We start from the raw sequence: 26,812 nt of genomic DNA, 5'->3' as shown, positions 1-26,812 counted from the left end.
AGAAAGCACAGTGTGAGGTCAGCATCTGGCCATAGGGCAATTGCCTCATTCAGGTGGTGGCTGTATAGAGGAGGAATGTAGAGGGCTAACTCATGTCATCCGAATTCAGTTCCTGAATATATAAGTATGAAGACTTCATTCCTACCTTCCGTATAACAAGTACTTATTGTAGTCGAGAGCGGTGGGGAGTAAGAGACAGATAGCCATGGGATAATCTTAGGTTATGTGACCATTTTCAACCCCGTATGTCTAGAACTTGAGGCTGTGCTTTGCAAATAAAAAGTGTTCAATAAATACCGAATGCATAAAGACAGGGGTTAAAGACACAGAGACGGCAAGACGCTATAACACGCTGGGAGTTGTATAAAGCTGCAGAATATTTGAACTGTTTTGAAAGATGGTTTACTTCCCAGGTGAAGAAGGTATAAATTTGCCTTTGAAATTCATGCTTATTATTTTGTCTATCCTGAATTTAGAGCAAGAAATCCCACCTGCCCAGAGGATTTGTCAATAGAATAACGCATCAAACGGGCGTGCTGGGGCAAATATGAAAGGTGTAATTCACTTAGAATGTGCAAACTCCACTAAAAGCCTCTTTCTATGAATCAATTATAGGAAATCTTTGCATCTTTTCACACCTTTCAGCACTCAGTCTTTTGCTGGCGGAGTTTTCCTTCCCTGTTCTTCAAGGTGACTGCAATAGGTGATATTGGGTCCAAGTAGGACGGGCCAAAAAGGAAGGTGGTCGGAAGTGTCCTGAGGTGTACGGATGGGTACAGGAGTTCAGGTCTGGTACAGATCGCAGTGGACTTAGGTTGGCAGCGTCTGACCTGTGCAAAGGGCACGCAAACACCCTAAGGCGTAATCAGTTCAAATACTGCGGCAGCTTGCAAAGCACTTTTGAAAGCTTATGTTCCAATTTATGGAAGTAACGAAGTCTAGCGGGGATTCAGGAATGAAGGCGTTAATTTTCGCAGTGTTTTCATCAGTCACTCCTCAAGACAGCTCCAATAGTCTGCTCTCGCGAGAATAACAAAACACTTGAGACTTTTTATTAACCCCGCCCCCAGCCCCACTAGTTACCAAGCAACAATGCAACCAACCTCTACAGTGCTGGGAGACTTGGGAGCCGGCGATCTTTCTCCTTCACAGCTCCATCTTCCTTCTGTAGGTTGGGTCTGTGGTTCCGCCTGGGACCCGCCCCTTGGGCCCTACAGGTGCCTCATTGGGCGATGATTCTCTCCAGGTAAGGGCTGACGCGTGGGTGGGCGGAGCCAAGAGGGGCCACGTGACTTGCCGGGGATTGGAGTGCCCAGCTCCCAGCCGCCGTCTGTCAGCTCGGGTCTGCGGCGTTCCGGGGAAGCGCCCGGGCCACAGCCCTGGGGGATCTTTCGATCGGTCACAGGCTAGGGTGAGCCACAGCTGTGCAGCGTCTGGGTGTCTGGGCCGGCGGGACGGATGAGGGGCTGTGTGCGGTGAGACCAGGTGCTGGGCAATGATGTCTAGCCCTTTTGGGAAGTGCCGGCCCCAGCGCAGTACCCCGCGCGTGGACTAGCTGGGACTGGGAGAGACAGCTGGTGTTGGGGTAGGAAGGATTTGTGCGATCAGCAGAGGAACCATGCGAGGCTTTGAAGCAGCGGGACCGTATGTCCTCAAGAGTCCTTGGGAATCTGGGCTTGGGGAGTGAGCTTGGGGCTCTCCCACCCCACGTAGTATCAGGGTTTAGCCTTATTTTGTAGGTAACCTTGAGGAAATCATTTATTTCCTCTGAGCCCCAGGGTAAGGATAGGGACAAGGGCACATTCAGAGCAGGACTTGGGAATGAGAACGCAGAGGAGAAATGGTGACATGATAGGAGTGTCTCAGAGTTCAGGAACAGTTTTACTGTCAGGGAACACAGTTCAGCTCGTCACTTTGAGATTTCCTTCCAGTTTCAGGACCGAGTCTTATCTTTGGATTAGAATTGCTGTCTTGATAATGTACTTGCTCTGTCCCCACCACCACCCACCCCAAATTGCCACCACTATTCTCCCCAGATTGATAAAATTGTAGTCTGAAGTTAAGAAGAAACTTGAACAAGCCATCTAATTTGGTTAACCCCAGTTTTTCGATCTGTAAAATGGGAAGAAGTAACAATGATACCAAAATCTAACATCTTAAGTGATTAATGGAAGATTGCAGAAGAATAGATATGTGCATGTAAACTCCTAAGTCAGCAAATAAATACAAAATTCAAGTGCATCTCTCTTTATAGGTGAGGAAACGAGGCCCAAGGAGGCTCATGATTTATCCAAGAACAGGTACTATTAACTGGGAGAAGGAGGGCTGGACTTGACTCTTGGCCCAGGTTCTTTCACTTATACCACCCTGATCCTCTGCACTGTTTTGAGGGACATCTTCCTTCCCTTCCTTGCATTATTTTTCTCCCTTCCAGGTGCCTCCTGAAGAGCTACCATGTCTGAGACTTGTGCATCTTCCTCAGAAAACAGCAACAGAAGCTGTAAACTCAAACCCCCAAATCTTCGAATGTCAGAAAAGAAATGTTGTGAGTGCTGGAGAATATAAGGGGCTGCCATCTCAGGATTTTATTTTGGGAATATAGTTGTAATCTTAGACTCTGCTGCTTGGGAGGAGAATGAGAAATAATTCTTTGACATGGGAATTTAAAACAGTTCCCAGGGGGCCATTTCTGGCAGGAATAAGTAGACTTAAGTGAAATGTCTGTTTTTGGGGTTAGACTGCTATGTGGCTGGGCAGTTTCTTAACACTTCCTTTGGGAGCATCTGCAACTATTGTTCACACAAGAAGGTAGAGTAGCAGGGTGTAGGCCTTACTTGGGGTTGTTACTGTTTTAGTTTTCCTTTATCTGTTGTGCTAAGTTCTGGGAGGGTGTTGCTCTTTGCAGAAATTGCTGGTAGAAGTCAGTGCTGTCTTCTCTCATTCTTACAGACCTCACGGGACTGAGCCCCTACATGTGACATCTCACAGTGTCTTGGGTACCTACCTTACCCTCTTATCAATTTAACCTTTGTGCTTTGCAAACTATTTCACAGGAGTATTTTCTTTTTCTTTCTTTTTTTGAGAGAGGGTCTTGCTATGAAGCCCAGGCTGGCCTTGAACTTGCCATTCTCCTACCCCAGACTCTCCAGTGCTGTGATTACATGTATATGCCACCATGTTTGGTACACAGGAACATTTTCCTGCCAGTCTTTTAGATGTAGACAGCTTGAGGGACTGCAGGGGGATGAAACATCATTTCTGTCCCCTTGCATCTGCATTCTTAAGCATCATTATAGGCTGCAGAGCTCCCCCAAAGTTGGGCACATTGGTCTCAGATGTTTCTGGGAATCTCAAGGAATGCTAATCTTGCCTGTGTTTCTGGACTGCACCTTTCCTTTGGAACCCTGTCAGTTCTTCTCACTTCAGTAGTTATATATATCAGCAGGTGGAAGGAGCTGACAAACATGAGACCGGGAATTGTTTCATGTTGAAAGCTTTCCCCAGAGCCTCGACCTTGACCTTGATGTTACGCTCTTGTCAGTTTCATGATTCATGACCACAATCTGTCTTTGCTGAGCACCCACAAGGCCCCTGGACAGAAGCTGCTGGTTTGGATGTGATGCTGGGGTCGGCACACCTACAATTAGGGTCCTTTCTCTGCCAGGGCAGGAAGCCATGTACAAAGGGCAGAATGCCCCACAAGGGAGAACTAGTGTTGCACAATGCTTAAGTGTCATCAGGCTGCCTGGATCTGAACCCTGGTTTTACTCTTTCCTAGTTCTGTGCCCTTCAACAAGTTACTTATCCTCTCTATGCCTCAGTTTACTCCTTAATATATAAACCTCTTTTATTCTTTCTTTCTCTTTATCCCTTTTTTTTTTTTTTTTGAGGCAGGGATCTATGTATCCCAGGCTGGCTTGAAACTCTTCATCCTCCTACCTCAGCCTCTTGAGTGCTGAGATTACAGACTTGTACCATCATCACAGCTGGCTCAGTTTACTTCTTTATAAAGTGAGGGATACTTGTCTCTCCCTCAGGAGTGATGTGTGGATTAAAAGAACAAATACAGCAAAGCACTTAGAAGAGTGTTGGACATAGCTTATATGTGTAATTTTTCACAGGTGACTGTCTGCCTCTTGTATTTATTCCTGAAACATTGTATATAAATTGAATTACATTTAAGTGCTGGGAGCTCACCTCTGCCCCCTTTCTTTTTCTTTTTTTTTTTTCTGCAGTGCTGGAGTTTGAACTCAGTGCCACTCCTACTTGAACCACACTCCCAGCTCTTTTTTGCTTTAATTATTTTTCCAGATAGGTTTTCACTCTTTTTGTCTGGGCTGGCCTCGAACCATGATCCTCCTCACAAATAGCTAGAATGACAGGTACGAGCCACCACACCCAGCCTGGGATCTCACCATTTAAAAGAGCCCTGTGAAGGATTATTTTTTCGGTAAAGAGTGTTTTCTCCTCTGTGTGACAGTATTATAGCTCAGATTTGGTGATTCATGATGTCCCTCTTAAAGCGGTGCAGTCACATTTCTATAACCTGTGTGATCCCAAAGAGTAGAGAGCAGAGAGGGGAGCAGAACTGATCTTTGTGGGTGTTTCTGACTGTGGGATGCCCATAGGCAGTCTTTCTAGCTCCACCTTATTCTCTTCTTCTACTTGCCCTCCTGTCTCTTCTGCATTTTTGAAGGCTTTTAATAAAGGAAGCAGGAATTCCGGGTCTCTTTCACATTTTCTAGATTCTCATTCTTGCTCTGCCTCTAATTTCTCTTTTCTAGCCTCCACTCTTTTCTCTAAGCTGCTTTTTCTACCCAACTGGAGGACTCTGGTTGTCTTGAAACCAGTATCATTCATGCATTCCACTTTCCTCACCTCACAGATGGACTGTGGGACTATAGTGGCCATACTCAAAGGAGAAAACAGTTATGTGAATACATGTAGTTTATTTCGTTTTTCTTTGCTCTGCTAGAGGCATACATTAGTTTGATTCTTTCAAATGTCTTACTAGGGTATATCTTATTTATGAAAGTAGGTTCATACTGTAAGTATTCTGTTCTGCCACTACATCCTTTATGACAAGCTCACTGCTTGTGGACATCTTTTCCACGTTGGGAAATCTAGGCTTAGAGTTGCCTCATTTTCGTTCTGAATGTACCTTGTTACAGGCTCCTGGCTGGTTAGTGTTCACACCAGGAGTTGATATATATTAATAGCTTAACTGCTATTCCCGTGCTGCTAATTACACCTGTGCTGGCTAACTTTGAGTCTGGGAAGTGATTGGGCTGAGAACTTCAGGGCTGAAGAATGACTTTAGGGAACCAAAACCTCCAAAGGAGCATTATTGGCCTGTCAGCTGCTCCAGGGATGGGGTGCAGAGGGAGTACTGGCTGAGGTGTCTTTAAGGTGCTCAGATGACTGGTTTCAGGGTTCTCTGGAAGAACTTGGGGGAGGATTTCTGCATTCTGTTTCTTTTCCCTTTTCCTCCCCTCTCCTTCTCTTCCTCCTCCTACTTCTTCTGTTTTAATTTTTTTGCTACTTTGAGTACATCTAGTGCAGACAAATTCCTATATGTATCTTACCCAAATACAACAGCAGTATGTGTTCATGAAAATTCAAATAATAAAGAAAAAGAAAGTGAAAAGTAAAAATCTTTTATAATCTCTCCTATCTCTACTCAGTTAGATTCTTTTAGGCATCTTATTCTGATGTATCCTATCAAGCAACAGAGATTCATCCTACACACACTTAGTTCTCCCATTTCCATTTTAAAAACTTACTCTTTTTTCATTGTGGTTCGCACTGATAGGCATTTAAACCATTCTCAGTTTTTCATTATCAATAATGAATGCTTCAATTAGCATCTTTTCACCTTTGCACATGTGTGTCAACAATTTTTCCTACAGAAATAATCGGAGAAATGACAGACACATTGGAAATTTGATTCCTATTAGTAATTTGCTCTTTTAAGCTCTATATTTTAAGCTGTTTCCATTACTTTAGAATATCTGATGGAAGCTGGCCATTATAAAATGTGTCTTACTGGTTAACTAAAGTGTTGGCTTTCTTAGAGTTTGGCTGCACTTACATGAACTTGGTTATTTTATGCCTATCAGTTAAACAGCAGAAGATTATCAGTTTTTATGACTTCTGATTAAGAAAAGTAAGATATCACTAATGAAACATGCTTTATGGGCTGTATATGTCAAAATATTGATCCTTTCTAGAGTTAATAATGGAAGAAGACCTTGGCCATGGAAAAGCTAGAAACCATTGCTCTCCTAGACCATCCTTCTAGATGAGCATGGTGAACATAACTTTGTGTACCATGGGAGTTGTTTTGTCAAGTGCTGACACAAGGCCCAAGAGCTGGCAGCTGGGACTGGATGGGTAGTCATTAAACCAGGAATCTAGTCAAGAGCACTGACCTTGACTTTCTACTGTGAGACTGTGGGCAAAGATCTTAACTCCTCTGGACTTGAGTTTTTACATTTAGATGGGGGAAGTTGAAAAGCCCTCATTTCATCTAAACATGCTTATGAAGAGAAAATGAGTTTAAGATTAAGAAAATAAGTTAGAGACTGTATAAAAAAGACAGAAAAGAATTTCAGTACTGAAACAGATTTCCTTTGTATTTCAAGAGATGAAGTTACATTGTTTCTGGAATTAATCACTGTGAAGTATCTTCCTTTCAAATTAAGGTAGTGGGGGTGGTTGTGTGTTTTTAACAGGCAGGACAGAATGTTCTTAGCTTTGCTGATGTGGCAGTTTGATGTAGGTGTGGTAGGTTTTTTTACTTGGAAAATGAGAAGCCCTGGCTGCTGCAGGGTGTGTGTGTGTGTGGGTGTGTGTGTGTGGGTGTGAATCTGTGCTGGGTGGAGGCAGGAGGTGTGGTACTACAGGACAAGGTGTAGAGTCCCAGGTTTTCTTTTGTTCCTAGCTTTCTCTGTCCACTATAGTAAACACTGAACAGCTGGCTCCCTGGTGGCCCTCAGAGCAGCTTCTAAGTGGCCATTCATTTTAAGCTTCAGGAAGTGTAACAGCACCTTTGGGGGAAGGACCTAATGGGCTGGAAAGTGTGGACAGAGCAGGCCTAAAAGTGCAAGTAATGAGCTGCATCCTGGGGGATACAGGAGGGTGTGTGCTCAGCTGGAGAACCTGAAGACTCAGGGGATTTTACCACTTCAGCCTGAGGCAGCTGATGCCAGGCAAAGACTGCCTGCCCATTAGGGATCAGTGATCGGGAATGAATGCCCTCCAAGGCAGCAGGGTAGTGTTGTTTGCCTCTCAGCTCTCTTTGGACAGAGGTAAAAACCACTTTGTCTTGCTCCATTACCTCCTTGGAGGGGCTTCTGCCCAGAATCAGGATTTCCCCACATGTACAGGGGGTAGAGGACTAAAAGCCCAGCCCTCTGGCCCAAGTCTGGGCATCTCCCTACTCTCTCACCACAGGGCCACTCTGGTTTCCTGGTACTTCTTGCCAGCCACCCCTCTGAAACTTCCTTTTGAGGTCAGTTCTCTCCCTTTGCTCTTCTACCCACTTCACCATTGGAATCTTGTCACATTTCTTTCTCAAAAGATGACTGATTAATTTCTCATGCAAGAACCTCCATTCTACAGAATAGTTTCGTAGCTTTATCAGATCAACTTGGTTTTGTAGAAAACCAGTCACAACTTGCAGGGCCCCTTCTAGAAAGTGGTATTGGGAAGCAGAAGGTCAAGATGTTTCTTTCCTGCTGGGAACAGCTGGCAGAGCCTGAGCCCTCCCTGAAGATCCTTAGTTTTCATCTTGGGGTGTACATGCAGGTCCTTCTGACCTCTCCTCTGCTGCAGGATGGGTAGGGAGAAATCAACCCTGTGAGCAAGCCTGTGAGGGGCCTCTTTTGGAGAAAAGCAGTCTCTATCTTGGCTCAGTGTGTGTCCTTAGGCAAGTCCCCTGACCTCTAAGCCCACCTATCCAGTGAGACTCATCTCTGCAAACGAGCATTCATGAAATTAGTTAGTTTACTGAAGGAAGGGTGGACCAACAATTCTTTCTGCTTTTCAATTGCCTTGTTTTTTTATGGGCTGTTGAGGCAGGCTGGCCCTGATGCCTGTGAGCTAGCTCTACCCTGAAGCTTCCTAAGGTCTATTGAAACCTGTATCAGATAGTCTTTGCCCACTAAATCTCATCATGGTCAAGAAGTTCTGACTTAAGGAGGAGCTCATGGCCAGAGTATAGAGGGCAAAACAGCTTGGGGCAAGGTTCTTTTTTGCATCATGCAATAAATTCCTGGCCTTGACCCTGAAGAGATGGGTATGATCCTTAAGATAGAAACTCTATAGGAACCATTTTGAAGCTAGCTCAATTCTGCACTGACAGAATCACAGCTGTAGGATTTTTCATGACTCAGGGTTCTCATGTTAAGAGGTAACATAGTTACTTTCTTCCTAATTCTTGCTACTTTCCCCATTTTCCCCATACCTCTGGGAAGACTTCAGGCATATGGGAAAGACATGTCTTAGTTTGGGTACTTTCTGGAAATCTGCATGACCCCTTAATATATTTCAGGAGAATCTTCCCAGTACAGTCTTAGTTTGTCTGCCCACTCCTCCTGGACCTTTGCCCCACAGATTTATGAGGATGAGATTATGACTATGAAATTCCTAGACCAGTGTGTAAATGGTACTAGGCCTGCAATCATTTAGTTTTGTTTGTTTCACTTCTTTCTAGCGTGGGCCTCCTACATGACCAACTCTCCAACTCTCATTGTTATGATTGGCTTGCCAGCCCGGGGTAAAACCTATGTGTCCAAGAAACTAACCCGCTATCTCAACTGGATTGGGGTGCCCACCAAAGGTAGGCATGAGTCACTCCTTGGGAAGAGAAAGATTAGTTCCTGGGCCCCACAGGCCTCTGGGAGACTTATTCTCTCTGACGTCAAGGTTATAGGATGCTTCTGGCAGAAATAGTGGTTGCTTCCTTAATTACTGGATTTTTTTCTCTGTCCCAGACTTGTATCTTCCTTGGCTGGACAGATTGACCTAGGTTTGAGGGAATGCCTTTGATAGGAGTATTAAGAATTAAGTGAGAATAGGGCTTTATATTTCAAAACTTTTGCACATGTGTGGTGTTATCTAACCCTAGCAGTAACCTGGTGTAATAGAGTGACTGAGGAAATTGCCACTCAGACAGCCTAAGACTTGTTCATGGTCTCCTAAGTCAGGACTTGAATCTAGGTACTCTACCACTTGAGCCAGAGCCCTGTTTTTTTTTTGCATTTTAGTATGTTTTTCAAATAAGGTCTTTGCCTTAACTTTACCCAGGCTGGCCTCAAACCAGGATCCTCTTCCTTCCACTTCATTAGTAGCTGGATTGCAGACATCCACACCACTCACAGCCCCCTTTTGACTCTTAATCTGGTATCGTTCTCAACATTCCATAGTGGTTTTTCATCCCTTTGGTCATTCTGACATTAGGCCATGAAATCCCCTTTGGTGGGGCTACCGTTGTTTTACTGTTGATGGATTTGGGTATCTTCTGCAGTGTTTAATCTTGGAGTGTATCGCCGTGAAGCAGTGAAGTCCTATAAATCCTATGACTTCTTTCGGCATGATAACAAGGAGGCCATGCAGATCCGCAAGTGAGTATTTTTTAAGGCCTGACCTTCAGGTCAACGCTGTGATAAGGCTTTGTTTTCCTTAATAAACATCGTGTGGGAATTTTAGGTGGAAATTTTCTGACTGGTGGATCACCCTGGGCTTGAGGGGATAGGAGAACAGGGCTGGGGAAATGCTTGTTTGTTTGTAGGCTAAGCCTGAAAATTCACTGGGCGGGGAGGGAGATATAGGATGGTATAAAAACCTCAGTAGGAAAGTTGAAAGATGTGGTTGGGGAAACCTTTTGACCAGTGGGAAGAGAAGTGACACTTTGTTGGAGTTTAACTCTTCTCACGCATTTCCTTTGCTCTCCCCGTAGACAGTGTGCTCTGGTAGCACTGGAGGATGTTAAGGCCTACCTCACTGAGGAGAATGGGCAGATTGCAGTAAGTCTTGTCTGCTTCTCCTTCTTGGTCTCAACTCTTTTAGCATCCTGGTTGCTCAGCCCTCCCTTGGGTCTGCCTTGGTGGGGTTCTGTTTCTCTTTTCCCAGTCATTTACCTTGTGTGCTTTCTGCTTAGGTATTTGATGCTACCAATACGACCCGGGAAAGGAGGGACATGATTTTGGACTTTGCCAAGCAGAATTCCTTCAAGGTAGGATCTGACTTCATGTTGGAGGAAAAAGGGATAAGTGGAGATGGGAAATTAGAAAGTGGAGGGGTGCAGATCTATTTGAATCTGGTAAGAATCTGCTAAGTATTGGATATCTGATTCTCTTCTCTTGGGGCATACCCCCAATACTTGAATATGTACTTTTAGGTCCTTTCTCCAAATTTTGCTTGTATGTTAAGGCCCAGGAGACATGGTGAGAGGTATTTTTAAATGAGGAGGTCTTGAAGGCTACTTTCATGAAGAAAATCCTGGGTGATGTGGTTGCTGGGTTGGGTAGATAAGCATGTTTTCTTAATTACCAGCCTGGCATGACTGACTTGTTTATTACTCCTTTCTCTCCATGGCCAGGTATTCTTTGTGGAATCTGTCTGTGATGATCCTGATGTCATTGCTGCCAATATCCTGGTGGGTGATGGCCCTCCCTGTCACCTTTGTGCCCTCTGTATGTGTGTGTGTGCCTGTATAGAGAGGCATCTGAGTAATGGAAGAAAGAAACAGAAACAGACATGCTTAACATCACAGAGACGTCTTTTCTATCTAACAGAGCTCTAATCTATACTTTCCCCACACTTCCTTTGGGAGAAGAAACTGAGGCTTTGGAGAATAAAGTAAGAATTAGGCTGGGACTGTGGGAGTTCTAGCTTTTTGTTCTGGTATTATCTGGATGCCAAGACCTGGATACCTTATAGGAAGGTCATCTGCCCAGTAATTGTTCAATAAACCAGTCAGCATCCTATGTATTGAGCTCTTCATGCCCTGCATAAGACAGTCCCCATCCAATTAGTTGTGTTGTTCTGTGTTAAGTAGACACTTGCACATGGTCTCCCGGTGGTACCCTTGCAGCAGTGTAGGAGCTGGGGTCATCTGAGGAAGAGGCACTGGGTCTCAGTCAGGTGATGGAGAAAATTGGAGCCCATTCTGTTCTCCTAGGAAACTACATAAAGGGATTGGGCCCAGAAGCAGTGTCAGCTGCGTGACTGCCTCTGTCTTTCAGCCAAGGGCAGGCACATGACTCCCCAGTTGTCTTTCACTTCTTGGTTGCCAGGGTCACAGGATGGGATGGGAGCAGGGGGTGCTCAATGAAGGGGAATGCCAATGCTCTAGTGAAAGATTACTTTTATGGACTTTTTTTTTTTTTTTAAGCAGTGGCTATTGGTAGGAGAGCTATTAAGGGCAGACCTCTGACCAGGCTGTAAATATTCCTGTGATTTTAGGAGGTAAAAGTGTCAAGTCCTGACTACCCTGAAAGAAACAGAGAGAATGTGATGGAGGACTTCCTCAAGAGAATTGAGTGCTATAAAGTCACCTACCGACCCCTTGACCCAGACAACTATGACAAGTAAGGTTTAAGGAAGTAAGGTTTACTAATCTTTTTTTCAGTACTGGGATTTGAACTCAGGGTCTCACGCTTGCTAGGCAGGCACTCTACCACTTGAGCCACTCCACCCTAGGAAATAAGCTTTAAGGAGGTTTGGAGGGGCTGAGGCAGGGCTCTCATCTGGGAAAAGAGTCCTTTTCCTTCCACCCCCTAACTTCCTTCTGGTAATCTAGAACCTTACTGTTTATATTACTCCAAAGAAACATGGCATAGATTTGTGGCTTTTGGGGGCACTGCATCTTGTACTTAAATACTGAAACTTTTTTGATCATGTTTTTCTTCCCTGTTCTCTAGAGCAAGATTTTCCCATCTTGGCATTATTGGCGTTTTGATGATGACTCTGTGTTGTTGGGGACTGTCCTGTACATTATAGGATGTTTAGCAGCATCCCTGGCCTTTGTCTATTGATGCCATTAGCACCTCTAAGCTGTGACAACCAAAAATGTTTTCAGACCTTACCAAATGTCTGCTGGCACTAAGATCACCCCCAGTTAAGAACCACAGCTCCAGATTCTGACCTAGGGTGTTATAGGACACTCCTTGGAGATATGTCACTAGTTTTTGATTAACTTTTAAAGTTTACTATATAATATTATACATACTAAACATGTTCTTGTGTCACATGTAATACATTATAACCTAACACATTTTATGTAATGTATTGCATACTGTATTTCATATATATTACACATAAAGCCACAGGAATATGTCTGACCCAGAAGAGTCCGGTCAGTGCTAGTCATCATTAGTGTCTATTGGCAGTGTAGTATAGAATACAGATTCACCTCATTCATGTGTGAGGTATAAGAACCATAGCAAAATGTCAAAGACAGTGTGCGCATGGAAACCTGTGAAAATGTGACCTTATGAAAGAGTGTGTGTTCAGGGCAGTTAACAGCTCTGCTCAAATAAGGTACAACCCTGCAGCTAAGCTAACAGCGAGACCAGCGTGCATGGCACACTGTTAAGCTGCTGCACTGGTCTGTTTAATGTTTTGAACCTTTGTTTTGCCAAATGGGTTGCCCAGAGTGCTAGTATTTGCAAGTGTTTTCTTAATACATGGTTGAAAACCATTGCCTGAGATGTGGCAGAACAAGATCTTCTTTAATTAGCTCTAAGTTCTACATAGCAGAACATTTTAGAAGAAAATATATATTTATGGTACAGGGGTACAGGGTTTGAACTCAGGACTTCACACTTGCAAGGCAGGCACTCTACTTGAGCCATACCTCCAGCCATTTTTGCTCTGGTTGTCTTGGAGCTCACCAGCCTGAACTGTGATCCTCCTAGTTTATGCCTCTTGCTGTCGCTAAGATGACAGGTCCGTGCTACCACACTCATCTATTGGTTGAGAAGGGGGTCTTGCTAACTTTTTGCTCAGGCTGGCCTTAAACTGCAATCCTCCCTATCTCAGCTTCCCAGTAGCTTGGATTACAGGTGTGAGCCACTGGTACCTGGCTTCTAGAAGAATATTTCTATATATGAGTATATGTGTTCATAGGTATTTATCTCTGGTTGTAGGGTGATGGATGATTTGCCTAGTTCTACGTTTGTTCTAAATTTTTTCTTTTGGAATAAGCCTTTAGTACTTTTATATTGAGAAAAATCCATAGTGGCCACCAAGCAAGTAGTTTCCAGAATTGTTCTGAAAGATCCTGGGTTAAATAGGTGTAAGGTACAAGTAGCTTCTCTGCCTATGCTTCCGATGCCTCCTCCCTCACCTCATTGCTAGTTTTGCCATATTCTGACCAGGTTTTAATGGCTCCATAAGGAGTTTACAATTCTCACCAAATTTTGGGCATAGCAAAATCTTCATGCCATTCAGTCTGGCCCCTGATGGGAAGCCTGAGTTTTGTCTACTGTATTTACCTACATTGCATGGCACAGGGGCGCTAGAAAATAGTACAGGCTGCTTAGAAGCTCAGGAAATTGTACTTCATCTTGGTTTTGAGGAGTCATCCATCTCTTACCATGTGGTTCCATAAACATGGAAAGGATGGGAGGGGAGGAAAAGCTACCAGTGGTCTATAAATATCTATAACAATCCTTCCTGTAGCCCACTGTTATCCTCAGACTTCTTACCCTGGGACTGTTTTCCTTCTTTGCCCCAGGGATCTTTCTTTTATCAAGGTGATGAATGTGGGCCAGCGATTTTTGGTCAACAGAGTCCAGGACTACATCCAGAGCAAGATAGTGTACTACCTCATGAATATCCACGTCCAGCCTCGTACAATTTACCTCTGCCGACATGGGGAGAGTGAATTCAATCTCCTAGGGAAGATTGGGGGTGACTCGGGCCTCTCTGTGCGGGGAAAACAGGTGCGTAATCAGCCAGCAGGGTGGATGTCCTAGGCTTAGAGTTAGAAGGGCATGCTGGAGGTCATCTGTCTTATCCCCTTCTTCTTAAGGGCTTAGGCAGTTGTTTCAGATAGTTAAGCAAGTCCAGAAGGTGTTCTCTTGCTCATTGCTCCTACCTCTGTATTAAAGCCATTTCTGCTCTGATCATCTAGCCGTTAGGCAATTATTGGGTGTTATTGGGCACCTATGTTCTTAGGTGCTCCAAGGTGCTTCAGTTAAAGTTCATTTCCTCTTGGGTTATTTTGATCATGGCTGGACAAACTCCCATTATACATAGAGTTAGGTGTGTTCGTGTGTCTTTTTTAAACTTTTATTTTTAAACTCCAGTTTGCCCAAGCTCTAAGGAAGTTTCTGGAGGAACAGGAGATACAAGACCTCAAGGTGTGGACAAGCCAGTTGAAGAGGACTATCCAGACTGCTGAATCTCTTGGGGTGACCTACGAGCAGTGGAAGATTCTGAATGAAATTGATGCTGTGAGTAGGAACTCTGATTCAGGCAGAAAACTCTTATAAGTTATGATTTGAGTAGTTTTATCCAGAAAACCAGAACCATCAAGTAGAAATGTGGAGAAATCTGCATCTGTGGTCTTTTTCGGTGTTGGGGGAGAAAGTGGAGACAATTGTAGCCCCAATCAGAGCTTCCTGACTGCTCTAATATCTACACCAATGGTGGGACCCAAACCAGTTTTTGACCCAGCCACTCTGATACCTGGGGAGAGTGGGGCTAACAAGGACTCCTTTTGTCCCTTGTATATTTACTTCCTGGGAAAAAAGAAATAGCTAACAATGCAGTTCACTAATTTCTGCTTAGATCATCTGACTAGCTATTCTAGAAGAGTCCTCAAAATTTCTCTTGGCTTTATCTATCCCTAAGTATAAAACTTTGTGAATATTTCATTTTCCCTTCCTCCTACTCTTTCATTCCTCCTGCAAGATCTCCAGTTCCCTCGGTTTCCTTCCCTCCCTGCTTCCCACTTCTTTTGTCCTGTTGACTGTTCTTGATTTTTAAGTTCCCCCCAGTAATAGGAGACAGTGGCAGCTTAAGGTATAGAAACTGCCTCCTCTCTGCAGTGACTCCTACCCTGCAACACCCTGGTCACAACCAGTCCCAGTACCCAGCACAGGACCTGGCACGTAGTGGGAATTAGTGTTCTTCATTGCCATCTTCCTCATTTGGGATGGAAAGGGTGTGGGCCAGTCTGCCCCCTCACATCTGTGTGGCTCCTTGCAGGGCGTGTGTGAGGAGATGACGTATGCAGAGATTGAAAAGCGGTACCCAGAGGAATTTGCACTTCGAGATCAAGAGAAGTATCTGTATCGATATCCTGGTGGGGAGGTGAGACTCCCTTCATGTGGACTAACTGCCCAGTCCTCTGCTGGGGTTGAGCTTTAATTTGGGGAAAGGATTGAATGTGATCTTGGTGGGAGGGAGTACAGAAAGGTGGTTTAGGCATCATTTATCTTCCTACCTTTAGGTCATACTGTGTTTAATTCAGTTTGGGCAGTCAGATGCCTCATTAATTTGTTAAGCTTTCTAGGGAATAAGGTGACGAGATGTCCTCTGTGTTCAGAAGGTTGTAGACTCGATATGGTTTTTTTGTTTTTTTTTTTCACTCTATTTCCCCAATCCCACCCCCATTCAAGCCAATAGAGTCAATAGAAAGTACATGGGACATGAATTACTTTCCCATCATCATCAGTGTTTTGGGCTGTTTTCTCATCTAAGTGGCTTCTGTATAATGTATAATGCAGAAATAAATAAAATAGAATGACAGAGCTGGGTGCTGGTGGCTCACACCTGCAATCCTAGCTACTCAAGAGGCAGAGGTCGGGGGTTCAAGGTTCAAAACCAGCCTGGGAAAATAGTTCCATGAGACCCTATCTCGAAAAAACCCATCACAAAAAAGGGTTGGTGGAGTGGCTTAAGGTGTAGGCCCTGAGTTCAAACCCCACCAAAAAGAAAATATATAGACTGGCAGAGATTGAAGGAAACTTCTAGGGTCTCTCATTACCTTACACACTACCTATTCATCTGTGGGAAGAAAAGCAAAATAACCCAAAAACACAAATTGAATTCAAATTTCCTTTTCTTGACTTGTGGTTTTCTTTGTCTAAATATTGCTCTTGAAAGATGCTAGTATTCTTAAGACATTGGGAAGGGGGTTGGCTAGGCAACATGGAGCTGAGCCTCCAGGAGGAAAGCCAGCTAGGGAAGAAGTGGCCTCTTGACTCTGGGACTCAGCCACTGACTTGGCTGCCAGTTTGCATCTGGCCTCCTACCAGTCTATCCCACTTCACCCCACAGTCATACCAGGACCTGGTACAGAGGCTGGAGCCTGTCATCATGGAGCTGGAACGTCAGGGCAATGTTCTCGTCATCTGCCACCAGGCTGTCATGCGCTGTCTCCTTGCCTACTTCTTGGATAAGGGTGCAGGTGCTATTTGAGGGAAGGGTGGGGTAGGGGGTGGGAATATATTTGTGGGGAGAAGGCTAGACTCACAGTAGAACCAGGATTCCTGGCTACCAGACCTCCCTCCTTCCACTCAAATTAGAGTACATTCTTCAGGCAGCAGAGTAGGGCTCCTAGCAGCCATCTATCAACTACTTGCTGACTTTACTCTGCTGCTACAAAAGCCCCCCGTGGAGGGTAGTTGCTCTGGCACTGCTTGATCCTGCCTAGCTAAAGGGCCAGTGTTGAGCTGACACTCTGGAAGCATCAGGAGAGTGGCTGAATAGCCCCAGCTTGTCACTCTGGCTGCCTAGAGGAGGTATCTATTGGGTTGGAGGTAGAGCAACCATTTCTGGAAAGACCAGTAAGGAAATGCCGCTGCCCTTCTCTGGTCCTTCCCTTCCCCACTCCCTGAGTACCTAGAAGTCTGCAGAATGGTCTTTGATTACCAGGTGGGCCATAGTCTTCCCTCTCAGGGGGCCCTTGGCTATAGCATTTGCTTCTGTTTTGCTTGTACAGAAGGATTGAGAATGGCCCTATTTCCTTCTTTATTACTCAGTAGCTTGGGTGACTTCTTTGACCTTGATAATTGTCTGGGGCTGAGGGAAGGAGCTGTTCAACTTTAGGTGGTAGTCAGGGTAAAGAAAATTCATGAGCTCCTTTATTCTCTCTTTTACTCACTTGATCTTGCTCCATAGTCCTAAGAGACTTCCCTCACTTGCTCTCTCTGCTTTCAGATGAACTGCCATACTTGAGGTGTCCACTCCATACCATCTTCAAACTTACTCCTGTGGCTTATGGTAACTATGAGTTGAGGGGCTGGCAGAGGTGGGGATTGAGAAGGTAGGATATCTGAGTTATCTCTGAAGGTCATCTGGAAGTTTGACTTCTATTTCTAAAGGGATGTGCTTATATGAGTGTATGTAGAAGTACATACATGCATTGATGATGTGCTTTCCCACACTGAAACTAAGCAATTTTCCTTTGATTCTTTTCCTGAAGGCTTTTCTTCTGTTTTCTTAGGGTGCAAAGTAGAAACAATTACACTCAACGTGGAGGCTGTGAACACTCACCGTGACAAGCCAACTGTAAGTATTGTTCCATGGACACAGGTGCCAGGTTTCCGCCATCTTGAGCCTTTGAATCTTTGGCATCAAGACACTGAGGTTTCTTTTATGTACCAAAGGAAGAGAGATTCAGAACTCATGCCTATGTAGTCTGCTTATATCCAAAAGGAAAAGATGTGGAAACTATTAAAATTTTCAATGAGTACCTCTTTCATGAATCTTGGCCTTGAAAGTTGGCTCCTGGAAATTTAGTTAAACATGAAAAGTGTTTGCCTGGAGTGAAATACAAATCCCTCTTAGTCCCTCTGGGAAGCCCTCCCTTTAGAAATCAGGGTCTAGACTAGGAGCCTACCAGGTGAGGTCAGTAGGTTTATGGTGGTTCCTCCATCTGTCCCTGGTAATCTGTTTGGTCTTAAGTAAAGCCCTTCTTTGTTGGGCCCTTTTCCTGTTCTGGAACGTGATGCTCAGGGAGCTGCTCCCATTATGATCCTTACAGTCCTTAGGGCTGTGAGACTAGACCACATCCTGTGTAAGGCCCGCTGTGCAAAGGAGCAGGAGGAAGGAAGCTGCTGTGTTTACAAGCATTGTTTGACCTTTATGGGTGAGCTGTTGGCATGGCTTTCATTTGTGTGGTGTCCCTCCATTTCCAATCAGAACAACTTTCCCAAGAACCAAACCCCTGTAAGGATGAGAAGGAACAGCTTTACGCCTCTGTCCAGTTCGAATACAATCAGGCGTCCAAGAAATTACAGTGTTGGGAGCCGGCCCCTCAAGCCCCTCAGCCCTCTCCATGCCCTGGACATGCAAGAAGGGGCCAACCAGCCGAAGACCCAAGTCAGCATTCCGGTGGTGTAACCGTGTGTTTCTCTCCAGCCCTTGTCACTAATCAGCAGGGAGTCACTTAACTTCCACCCCTATCCCTACCTTTGGCACCTCACCATAAATGTTAACACAGAATATAAAACTAAATTTAGCCATTCTCCAACTTGAAACATCTCCTTACCCAGGGGCAAGATGGAAAGTTGGGTCTTTTAAGACAGGTTCCCAGATGGGATGGTCTGAAGGAGGAGGAAAAGAGTATGTACTCCCTGGGGCTACGCATGCCTCATGTACTTGGTTCTTCTCTCTGTTCCCTGTCACCTAAACTGACTAATGTCCTTGTGTTGATTAAGTGGAGGGGTGGTGTTAAATGGAGAGAGACAAAACCCCTTTGTTTCTTGTCTCTTTAATGTGTCTTTTACTCACAATACTTACTTGACTTCCCCTCTTCCATTTCCACTTTGGATTGCCCAGTGTAATGCATGGCATTGTGGTGGCTTTGGAAGGAAGGGCGGTTGGTGCGGAAGAAGTCTGGGCTCCGTTGATTCTGTCTTCAGTGGGTCTACATGGATCTGCACTGGGGTAGTCTTTCCTTTCCTTTCTCCCCTCCTCTCCAGCCAGGTCCTGCAAGGGTCAGCCCAGGCTATAGAACATCCACAGAATGCTCTGGAGCTTGCAAATGGACATAGGGTGAGAGCTCTTGCCTCTTTTCATGACAAACAATTCCAAGTTTTTGATGGCCTAGGGGAGCTGGCTCTGAGGATGTGGGAAATGTCTTGGCTTGTGTTTCTACCTTGAAGATGTGGTCTTTTGCTGACTATGGAGTGGGGTTCCAGTGAGTAAGAGAGTGGGCAATCCTTTAGTGCTTGCAGGCTTTCAGTTCAGTCCAGACTTTTTTCCTGTGACTTTCAAGTTCTTTACCAGTCATAGCAACTTTCCTACAATAGCCAGTGACCTCTGGGGCTGTTTAAAAGGATGATGCTACATTCAGGAGTCACCACTCAAGTCTGGATTGCTAGAGACAGTTCACTAAAGCTGCTCATTATTTTCTAGTAATTTCCAGAACACTGTCCTAAAGTAAATTTTTTTTTCACATGTGCATTTTTTCCTCAAATGTTAGAAAAGCTTTGATGATGAATTCAATCTCTTTTATTGGGGTATTTTGTTTTTAAGAAGAAACTATTTCATGTAAATGTCCTGAAGTGTCCCTTGGAGGTCTAGCTCTTGAGTGTTTATATTTACCTATCATTTCTGTCGTTCCATTTTCTTCCTAAGGTAAGACAAGTCTTGTTTAAAGAAAGGATTATTAGCCCCTTGGTGGTCTATGATTGCTTAACCTCTCTCCCAACTTTGCACATAAAATAAATGATTGTGCATACATTAAGAATTCATGTGAGCAAGTGTTGTGGTTTTTTTTTTTTTTTTTTTGGCAGTACTGGAGTTTGAACTCAGGACCTCATGCTTGCTGGTGAGGTACTCTGCCACTTGCCACTTGAGCCACTCTGCCTTGTTTTGTGATGGAAAACCTTTACCATTACTCTTATTAGAAACATTCCTTAGAATCCCCTTTTGAACTTGTGAAGCATATACATGCCTGGATTCACCTGAATCAGACTGGGTACTGACTCAGAATTCTGGAGTTAAAGTCTGGACATGTGTGTGTTTCCCTAATATTCTGATTCATACCCCAGCTTAAGAACTCTACTTTATGAAGCTGCATGGGAAAATACCAGGATAGTAGTTTCTTACATAAGTTTCAGCCTTGGAATTCTTAATTCCTCTTTGTTCTGAGGACAGTTCTTTGGAGTTAGATATTGGAGCAGATTACAATATTCAGTGAAATAACCCCCTCATAGGCAGGCTGCTGTGCTTTAGAAGGTTATTCTAAATTCTAGTCTATCTTACCCTTCACATTGCAGGGGGTTATAGAACAAATTACTAAGTTAAATAAATGTTCTTGGGTAAAAGCTGGGGATTTTAAGCACATTGGAGAGAGGTGCTGAGGTAAAACCCATAGGATGAGGAAGGTGGTCGTTGTGGGTAGCTGACTCCTGGCCTTGAGCCCTTACTATTGAAATTCCTTATAGAATCCTCAGTCAGTTTCCAATGTTGGGAAACTTTTGAGATTGTGTCCAAGCCATAAAGTAACCTGCTATTCCTGATAACCAGTTGCACAATGTCTTTAGTGTCTTTGTTTGTGGGGTTTTGGAATGGGTAGGGGCAGGACACCCAGAAGAAGAAGAAATCTTTTCCCTGAATAATGTTGCTTTGAAATAGGCTATGTAACTTATGACAAATGAACATTTGCAAAAGAACAACACACTGAATCTAGTAGTGCTGACTTTGCCTCTGTTGTAAGAATAATTCAGAATGAATGAGAAAAGAGAGAACTTTGACCCAAAGACTGAGATTTTAGGCTGTATCTCATCTAAGCAAAGGAGACTTTTATGACCAACTAGCATTGAGTTAGCCTGTTATAAACACTGTTGTTAGAGACAAGTCACTGGACATGTATTCTGGCTCTCAGACTGCCCATTACTGTTCTAGTCTCCCCTTGTGCTGATTTGCTTCCTCTGGAAGAGGACTGAGATGGTCTTTTTAGATAGGACAGGAGAAGTTGTAATTTGAAAGCAACAAAATTTCAACATCCTTCAATTTTTAGAACAAGATCCCTTCAGAGATGTTCAGGAGAAAGAAGCCAGGAGGATATAGAACAGAATAGAACTCATTCCAATTTTTAGGCAAGTATTACTTGCCATCTTTTCTGCCCTTCTCTCCTGTCGTTAACTTGAAAGCATTTTGGTGGTAGATACACATTTCTCTTCTTGGGTTCATATCACAAGTCCTACAAACAAAGAATGGCCTCCAGAGTACTCTTTGCTAGGCTTTGGATTTTGTTATAGGGGGGAATTGATGAAGACTTTGGCATTTGATCTAGTGTAAAATGAGGAAAAGAAAGTCGTAATATATTGTTTTCTTTTGCTTGCTTCAAAGGCAAATGAGGAAGTCTGTAAATATATTTGTAAGAGGAATCTAAAGCAGATTTAGGGAACCCATTTTTGTGCTTATCTCCTGATTTCCAAATTGGAATTTACCTTTCTCTGATTATCAGCATTGTCTCTTGTTTTGTTTTAGGAAAGGAATGGTTTCACATTAAGTTAGAAAGCAGAAAAAGAAAACCTTTTAAGAACGTGTTGTGTTAGGGTCTATGTCACTGTCTCTGATTCCCAATAAGCTAGAGTTGGGGGATACAATATATTATTTGTACTCATAGACTGAGTGGTTAAGAATTTCAGCTGAGGATCCAGGCAGTCCTCTTTGCAATCCACATTTGATCTTCAAAAACTCTGGCATTTGAGTGATAACTGTTTGGAAATAAATGCATCTTACAATTTTTCCCCCTCCCTGGAGCAGAAGATCTGAGTTCCAGAGAAAGTCTTTGGGGTTTAGGGAGGCCAGTGGACAAGGTGAAACATGTCCCGTAATTGAGACAACTGTAGCTGAGTAATGTGATCTCGTGCACATTCCATTGTCCTTTCCAAGCCTAGAAGCCATGTGGTATTTGTTGTTTAGAAGTGTCGCAGATTTACCTAGCTTTCCTTGGATGCATTTTGACTTGTGTGTTTTTTTTAATTGTTGTGCTGGGTGGGGGTACGTTGTAGTATTTACAAAGGTTCTTACAATGTATCAAATATATCATACTTGAATTCACCCCCTCCATTGACTTGTGTTTTAAAATATTTTTATTTTCAGAATATATAATAATTGAGTCAGGTTGCAACATTAGCATGCTAAATCTTTGGTTTTTCCCTAGAGGTGACACACATCAGAAGTATGTCCAAGAATTTACATTCATAGTGTCCAGAAGATTATCTCTAGTGGGGTTTGTGTGTCGATTGACTTTAGTAGTTTATAAGGCAATAATCTGCCTGATTTCTCATTGTACTCATTGTAGTATATGTACATCATTGTAATTCTCTGTCTGTAGCACATTTCCTACAAAGAAAGGAACTGCACACAGGTTCTCTTCATGGGGAAGTCTGTACACTAATTTTTCATAGACTCATATAATAGCATCCATATTCTCATTGTTTTGTAAGACAAGAGCTGTACGTTACTTGTATAGTGTTTTGTGAACTCAGTTAAGGTAATGCTTGTTCAGAGCCTGAAATTGTGACCTGTACTTGAAGTCTTCTCACCCAGTCCCCTGCTTTGGGGCTTCCACCATCAGTTCCTGAACCCTCTGTGTTCTCAACTTACCCTGTCAAGGAATGTAGCATTCCATTGGAGAGTGCTGCTGTGTTTAGTCTGCCATGTGTTTGGCTTCTACTCCTAATATAATAAGTAAAAATTCAAAGGAAAATTTTGCTTTTAAAAACTTCTTTTAAGAGTGGATAGCATATTCTTTGCAGTAAGACTTTCACTGGATATCTGTGATCAATATTTGCTCAACATTTTTGTGTCTGAATTGCTTGTACACATTTTTTATGTTGAAGTAATATGATGAACTCATTCCGATATGGTGATGATTTTTCTATGGCAAAGGACTAATTACACATGGTGTCCTTTAGAGGGGACTAGGAGTGGGTCTGGTCACCCCTGGTTTGGATGGAAATGGGCTAGATTGGGAAGCCCAGGAACAGAGTTCCACTGCAGACTTCCTAGGCACAGATCTGTTCAAAGTGAGAATGTCTATCTTTCATAGCATTCTGATTTAATCTGGTGACACTGATAACAAAATATTTTATTCAGATCTATTTAAGGTATGAATTACTGTATTTGAGGAATTTGGGGTTTTTTGTGTGTACGTGTGTGTGTAGAATGGGTAAATAAAATTGTTGAGTAACTTGAACCTATCAGAAGGCTTCTGGGTTTTTTATTTTGTATTTTGGGTTGTGTTTCTGTCCCACCTACCACCTACCCCTAAAACTTTGTCCCATGCTGCTATATAACACTTGAGACTTAGGCAAGCTAACGTAAGTTCTGTGAGTGAAGTCCATGGTTGTAGGCATGACCCACTTTTACCACCCTCTGGGGAATATGGGAAGGCATTTTGGGAAGCACACAAACTTGATTAGTCATGTGTACTTACAGGTGCCTATACAAGATTTAAGAAAAACTTACCCTTGAGCATATAGTGTTATGATTCCCATTAATAATGTATAACTTATATTATGTATTATAAAAAAATTTGGGAGACCTTTTAGAATTTGGTGGGCTATTGTTTCTAAACTATGCCCCTTGTTTCTAAAGAGAATATTGCTAATGGTACAAGATGGTATTTACATTCTGGAACAGGAAATACAGGTGGAATCATTTCAAAGAGGCTCTCTTGCCTTATTCCTTGTTACTCTAACAAAACCCAGATGCTCATTAGTACTGCACACCTCAGGCCCCATTCCAGACCTACTGAACCAGAACTTTCATTTTAACAGGGTCACCAGGTGCTTCATAGAAACATTTAACATTTGAGAAACACTGTCACAGAGGGAAGAATTACTAACAAGGTAAAACATTAAAGTCTAGCTTATGAGAAGTTTTTCCTGCTCTGATTACTGATTTCAGAATGGTCTAAGGTAACTGCAATGGCAGGGACCCTCCTCAGAAACCGAGTAGCTCCTGACAGCAATGTCACTTTGTTGGCATTGTTTCTTGGCACAGGTATCTAATCACTTCAGCATCATATCCTGGGTATTCAGCTTAGGGTCCAGGTGTGAAGGGGGCACCTGGCCCAACGTCACAAGATCAGTTTCTCAGGAAAAGAAGCATATAGCTATGCCGTTAGAGTTTGCTTTACCCCCCCAGAGTCAAGGTTTGTGTGTGTAGGGACACCATTGTGTCCTTCCATGCATGAGGATATGGGGATGGGGGTGGACAATGGAAGGGCTGGGGAGGGATTCTGCTCACTTTCCTTAGTTTGTCTTTTGGTTGTGGTATAATGGCTTTGCATCTCTTCCCCTCTGACTCCTAGGAGAATGTGAAGGCTGTGCTTATACCCCCCTCCATGGCATCCCTCACACTGTGCTCCGATGCTGTGAGGCTGAGGCCAGACATCTCCACGGAATCCATCTCCTGAAAAGCTTGGGAAGTCAGCACCACTGAGGCTAGAACAGGAAGTTAAGTGGGGTCTGCAAATTTGGGGCCACCAAAATGAGGCCTAGAAAAATATCACCACCTTTTTTCCCCTCATTCCTAATGGGAGTATTAGCTATACTGTGCCTCACAATGTTCAACAGCCTGAACTGATGAATTTTTATTGTTTCTTTGCTGAAATTGGCTCAGGTTTACAAATATTGTTCTGTTTAGGCATTTTATACCCTGTTACTGTGTGCACCCTCAGCTGGCTATCCTTTGCCTAAAGTGCAAATACACTTCTTCAAAATTAGTTTCTAGGTGAGAGGAATGAACTCCAGGAAGCCTTTCCCATGCAGTTAGAGCTGGTATTTGCATCTGTGGCAGACAAGCTGACTGGAGTCCAGTGCCTGTATGCTAGCAGTCATTCTGGTCACACTTGAAACGAGACAAATCGCCTGCTGTATGGAGGGTATCTGAGAAATCAGTCCCTGAATTGTCTCTTCTACAGTAATGAAAGAGTGTTTCTCTAGCATCCCTTTGACTCAGAGAACTTATTCTCATTCTAGGCCTTCCAGGACAGAATGACTATAAGACACCTGCTACCCCCAAAGGGTGCCCATCTTTAAGTTCTTTTTTGTAACTACTTTATTTTCTACCCAAGGTTTAACACTCCTGGATAATTGAGAATGGGGGCTGGTAAAAAAAAAAAGTAGGGTGTTATTTATATCCAAGAAAGAAAGAAAGATGACTCCTTGGGAGTCAACTCTACCAGGGAGTTTTTGGTTTTTGTTTTTTTGTTTTTTCGGCTTCAAAACAAGTAGAGATAGATATGCCCCTTGTTGGGGTCTCTAACAGAGCTGTGCTGTGACTTTGAGAGCTGCCCCTGAGCTAGTTGTCATTATCATGATCTGCTAGCTGGTCTTTCATGTCACACTGCAGAAGCACGGGAGAAGAAAGACCTTGATATATTCATTAGTCAATTGGTGTCAAATGTACAAATAGGTCTCTTTAAATGTGATTTTAATATGTTACTACTCCTGAGGAAGAATGCAGACTCCCCCAAGTAAATTATATCTATTTTTTTAAGATCTGGATGTTTTTAACTTTAAATGTTTTCCTCCTTTCACTAAGATAAGTTGTTGGGCAAAAGGATAAATAGCAAGAAAAGTAATGACGTACAGCTTTTGCTGAATGGTTCTTTGATACTGTAGATGATACAAAGACTGTTATCTAAAATGTGATGAGCTGGACTGCAGGCAGTCCAGCATCCAGCAATGCAGAACTTACTTTATACGCACAAGCTGCCTTCAGAAAGGCTCCTCACCCTGCTCTGTAGTAGATGATGTTCAGCTGGCTACTTGTAGCATGCTGTACTGTAATGATTTTGTTCTTGCGGTGCAGGTTTCTCTCTGCATCTAAAAACCCTATCTTCTGATGATCAGTGTTTTTATTGAGTTATTTATTCTATGTAAGGCATTTTGAAGTTCTCATTATCAGCATTTGCATGTATTTAATCGGAATGTAATGTAATTTATGTTGTCAGTTTTTTGGTAGAAATGTAGTTGGCTTGAACTTTCAAGTCTTATGTTCATAGTATTACCTTAAGTTAAATTTCTAGACTATGAACATCTGTTCTGTAAGAGGATAATAACATGTTATGTCACAGTGAGTTTTTTTAAATACTGTTTTTCTCATTGATTTTTATTATAAGCCAAGAGATGTATTTTTCTGGAGTAACGTCCATCTCCTTGGTAAATAAAATCATGTTAAAATATGTCAGTAACATGTATTGCTTTTGTAATAAGAAGATACAATAAAAGTTATTTTTAATTAAAGAAAGCAATTGATTTTTGTGATCATACACAAAAGAAGATAGCATTTGTACATTATACGTGCATAAAATTTTAATAAAATGGTCCAAAATGTGTTTGAAACTAGCTTCTTTAAAAATGATTCCGAAATTATTAGACAATATGTATTTTTTCAGACACAGTGGTGTTTTAATTGGTGACTCATATCTGTCAAGCTTCACTCGCTTTTCATTGTGATCAGGAGACTATTACCCTCGTGCATTATTCATATTCCAGACTTTTATTCACTTATTTCCAAATATTTAATGAATGCCCACTGGTTGCCAGGCAATGGCTCAAACAAGTCCCTACCCTTTTTCTAGAGCATATTTTTGGAAAGGAAAATGTTAGCAGCAGGTCAGGAGCCCATTCTCTCCCCTCATGAAGGACTGACCAAAATTGCTATTAGATAGTAGTTATGTAAATGTAGATGTGTATGATAAAGGAACTGGGAACATTCTTCTTGGCCAATAGCCAAGATAAATAAAATGTCCATAATAGCAATAAAGCATTTCCAAGTTCTCTAAGTTCAAGGATTCTTCTGGTAGGATAAAAATGAC

At 43.0% G+C, this 26,812-nt stretch overlaps 1 protein-coding gene across 7 annotated transcripts; it reads left to right on the top strand.

The window, feature by feature from the left end:
• Window positions 1-1,098: 1,098 nt before the first annotated feature.
• Window positions 1,099-26,339, top strand: Pfkfb2 (6-phosphofructo-2-kinase/fructose-2,6-biphosphatase 2). Of its 7 annotated transcripts, none has more exons than XM_074048454.1 (17): window positions 1,099-1,246; window positions 2,255-2,300; window positions 2,435-2,545; window positions 2,950-2,996; window positions 8,717-8,842; window positions 9,530-9,626; window positions 9,962-10,028; window positions 10,163-10,237; window positions 10,604-10,660; window positions 11,470-11,594; window positions 13,745-13,952; window positions 14,319-14,465; window positions 15,223-15,327; window positions 16,297-16,426; window positions 17,179-17,241; window positions 17,465-17,529; window positions 18,163-18,815. In XM_074048454.1, the coding sequence occupies exons 3-17, from the start codon at window positions 2,541-2,543 to the stop codon at window positions 18,361-18,363; spliced, it is 1,518 nt and encodes a 505-aa protein (XP_073904555.1). In that variant the 5' UTR covers window positions 1,099-1,246; window positions 2,255-2,300; window positions 2,435-2,540; the 3' UTR covers window positions 18,364-18,815. The 7 variants fall into 7 exon arrangements, with proteins under 7 accessions (XP_073904555.1, XP_073904553.1, XP_073904558.1 ...); XM_074048457.1 differs by lacking the exons at window positions 1,099-1,246; window positions 2,950-2,996; window positions 18,163-18,815 and adding exons at window positions 1,278-1,411; window positions 23,763-23,834; window positions 24,299-26,339; XM_074048452.1 differs by lacking the exon at window positions 2,950-2,996 and having other exon boundaries at window positions 1,103-1,246.
• Window positions 26,340-26,812: the final 473 nt, after the last annotated feature.

This window comes from Castor canadensis, chromosome 11 (genome assembly GCF_047511655.1).
Source record: "Castor canadensis chromosome 11, mCasCan1.hap1v2, whole genome shotgun sequence".
Classification (NCBI taxonomy): Eukaryota; Metazoa; Chordata; class Mammalia; order Rodentia; family Castoridae; genus Castor; species Castor canadensis.
The sequence above is the reverse complement of the archived record's forward strand: the minus strand, read 5'-3'. Positions and strand labels throughout refer to the sequence as shown.

Coding starts and splice junctions, on each gene's coding strand:
- Pfkfb2 (XM_074048452.1), top strand. CDS start 2,455: ATGTCTGAGACTTGTGCATCTTCCTCAGAAAACAGCAACAGAAGCTGT. Junction 11,595..13,744: donor GACCCAGACAACTATGACAA/GTAAGGTTTAAG, acceptor TCTTTGCCCCAG/GGATCTTTCTTTTATCAAGG. Junction 17,530..18,162: donor CTCACCGTGACAAGCCAACT/GTAAGTATTGTT, acceptor ATTTCCAATCAG/AACAACTTTCCCAAGAACCA.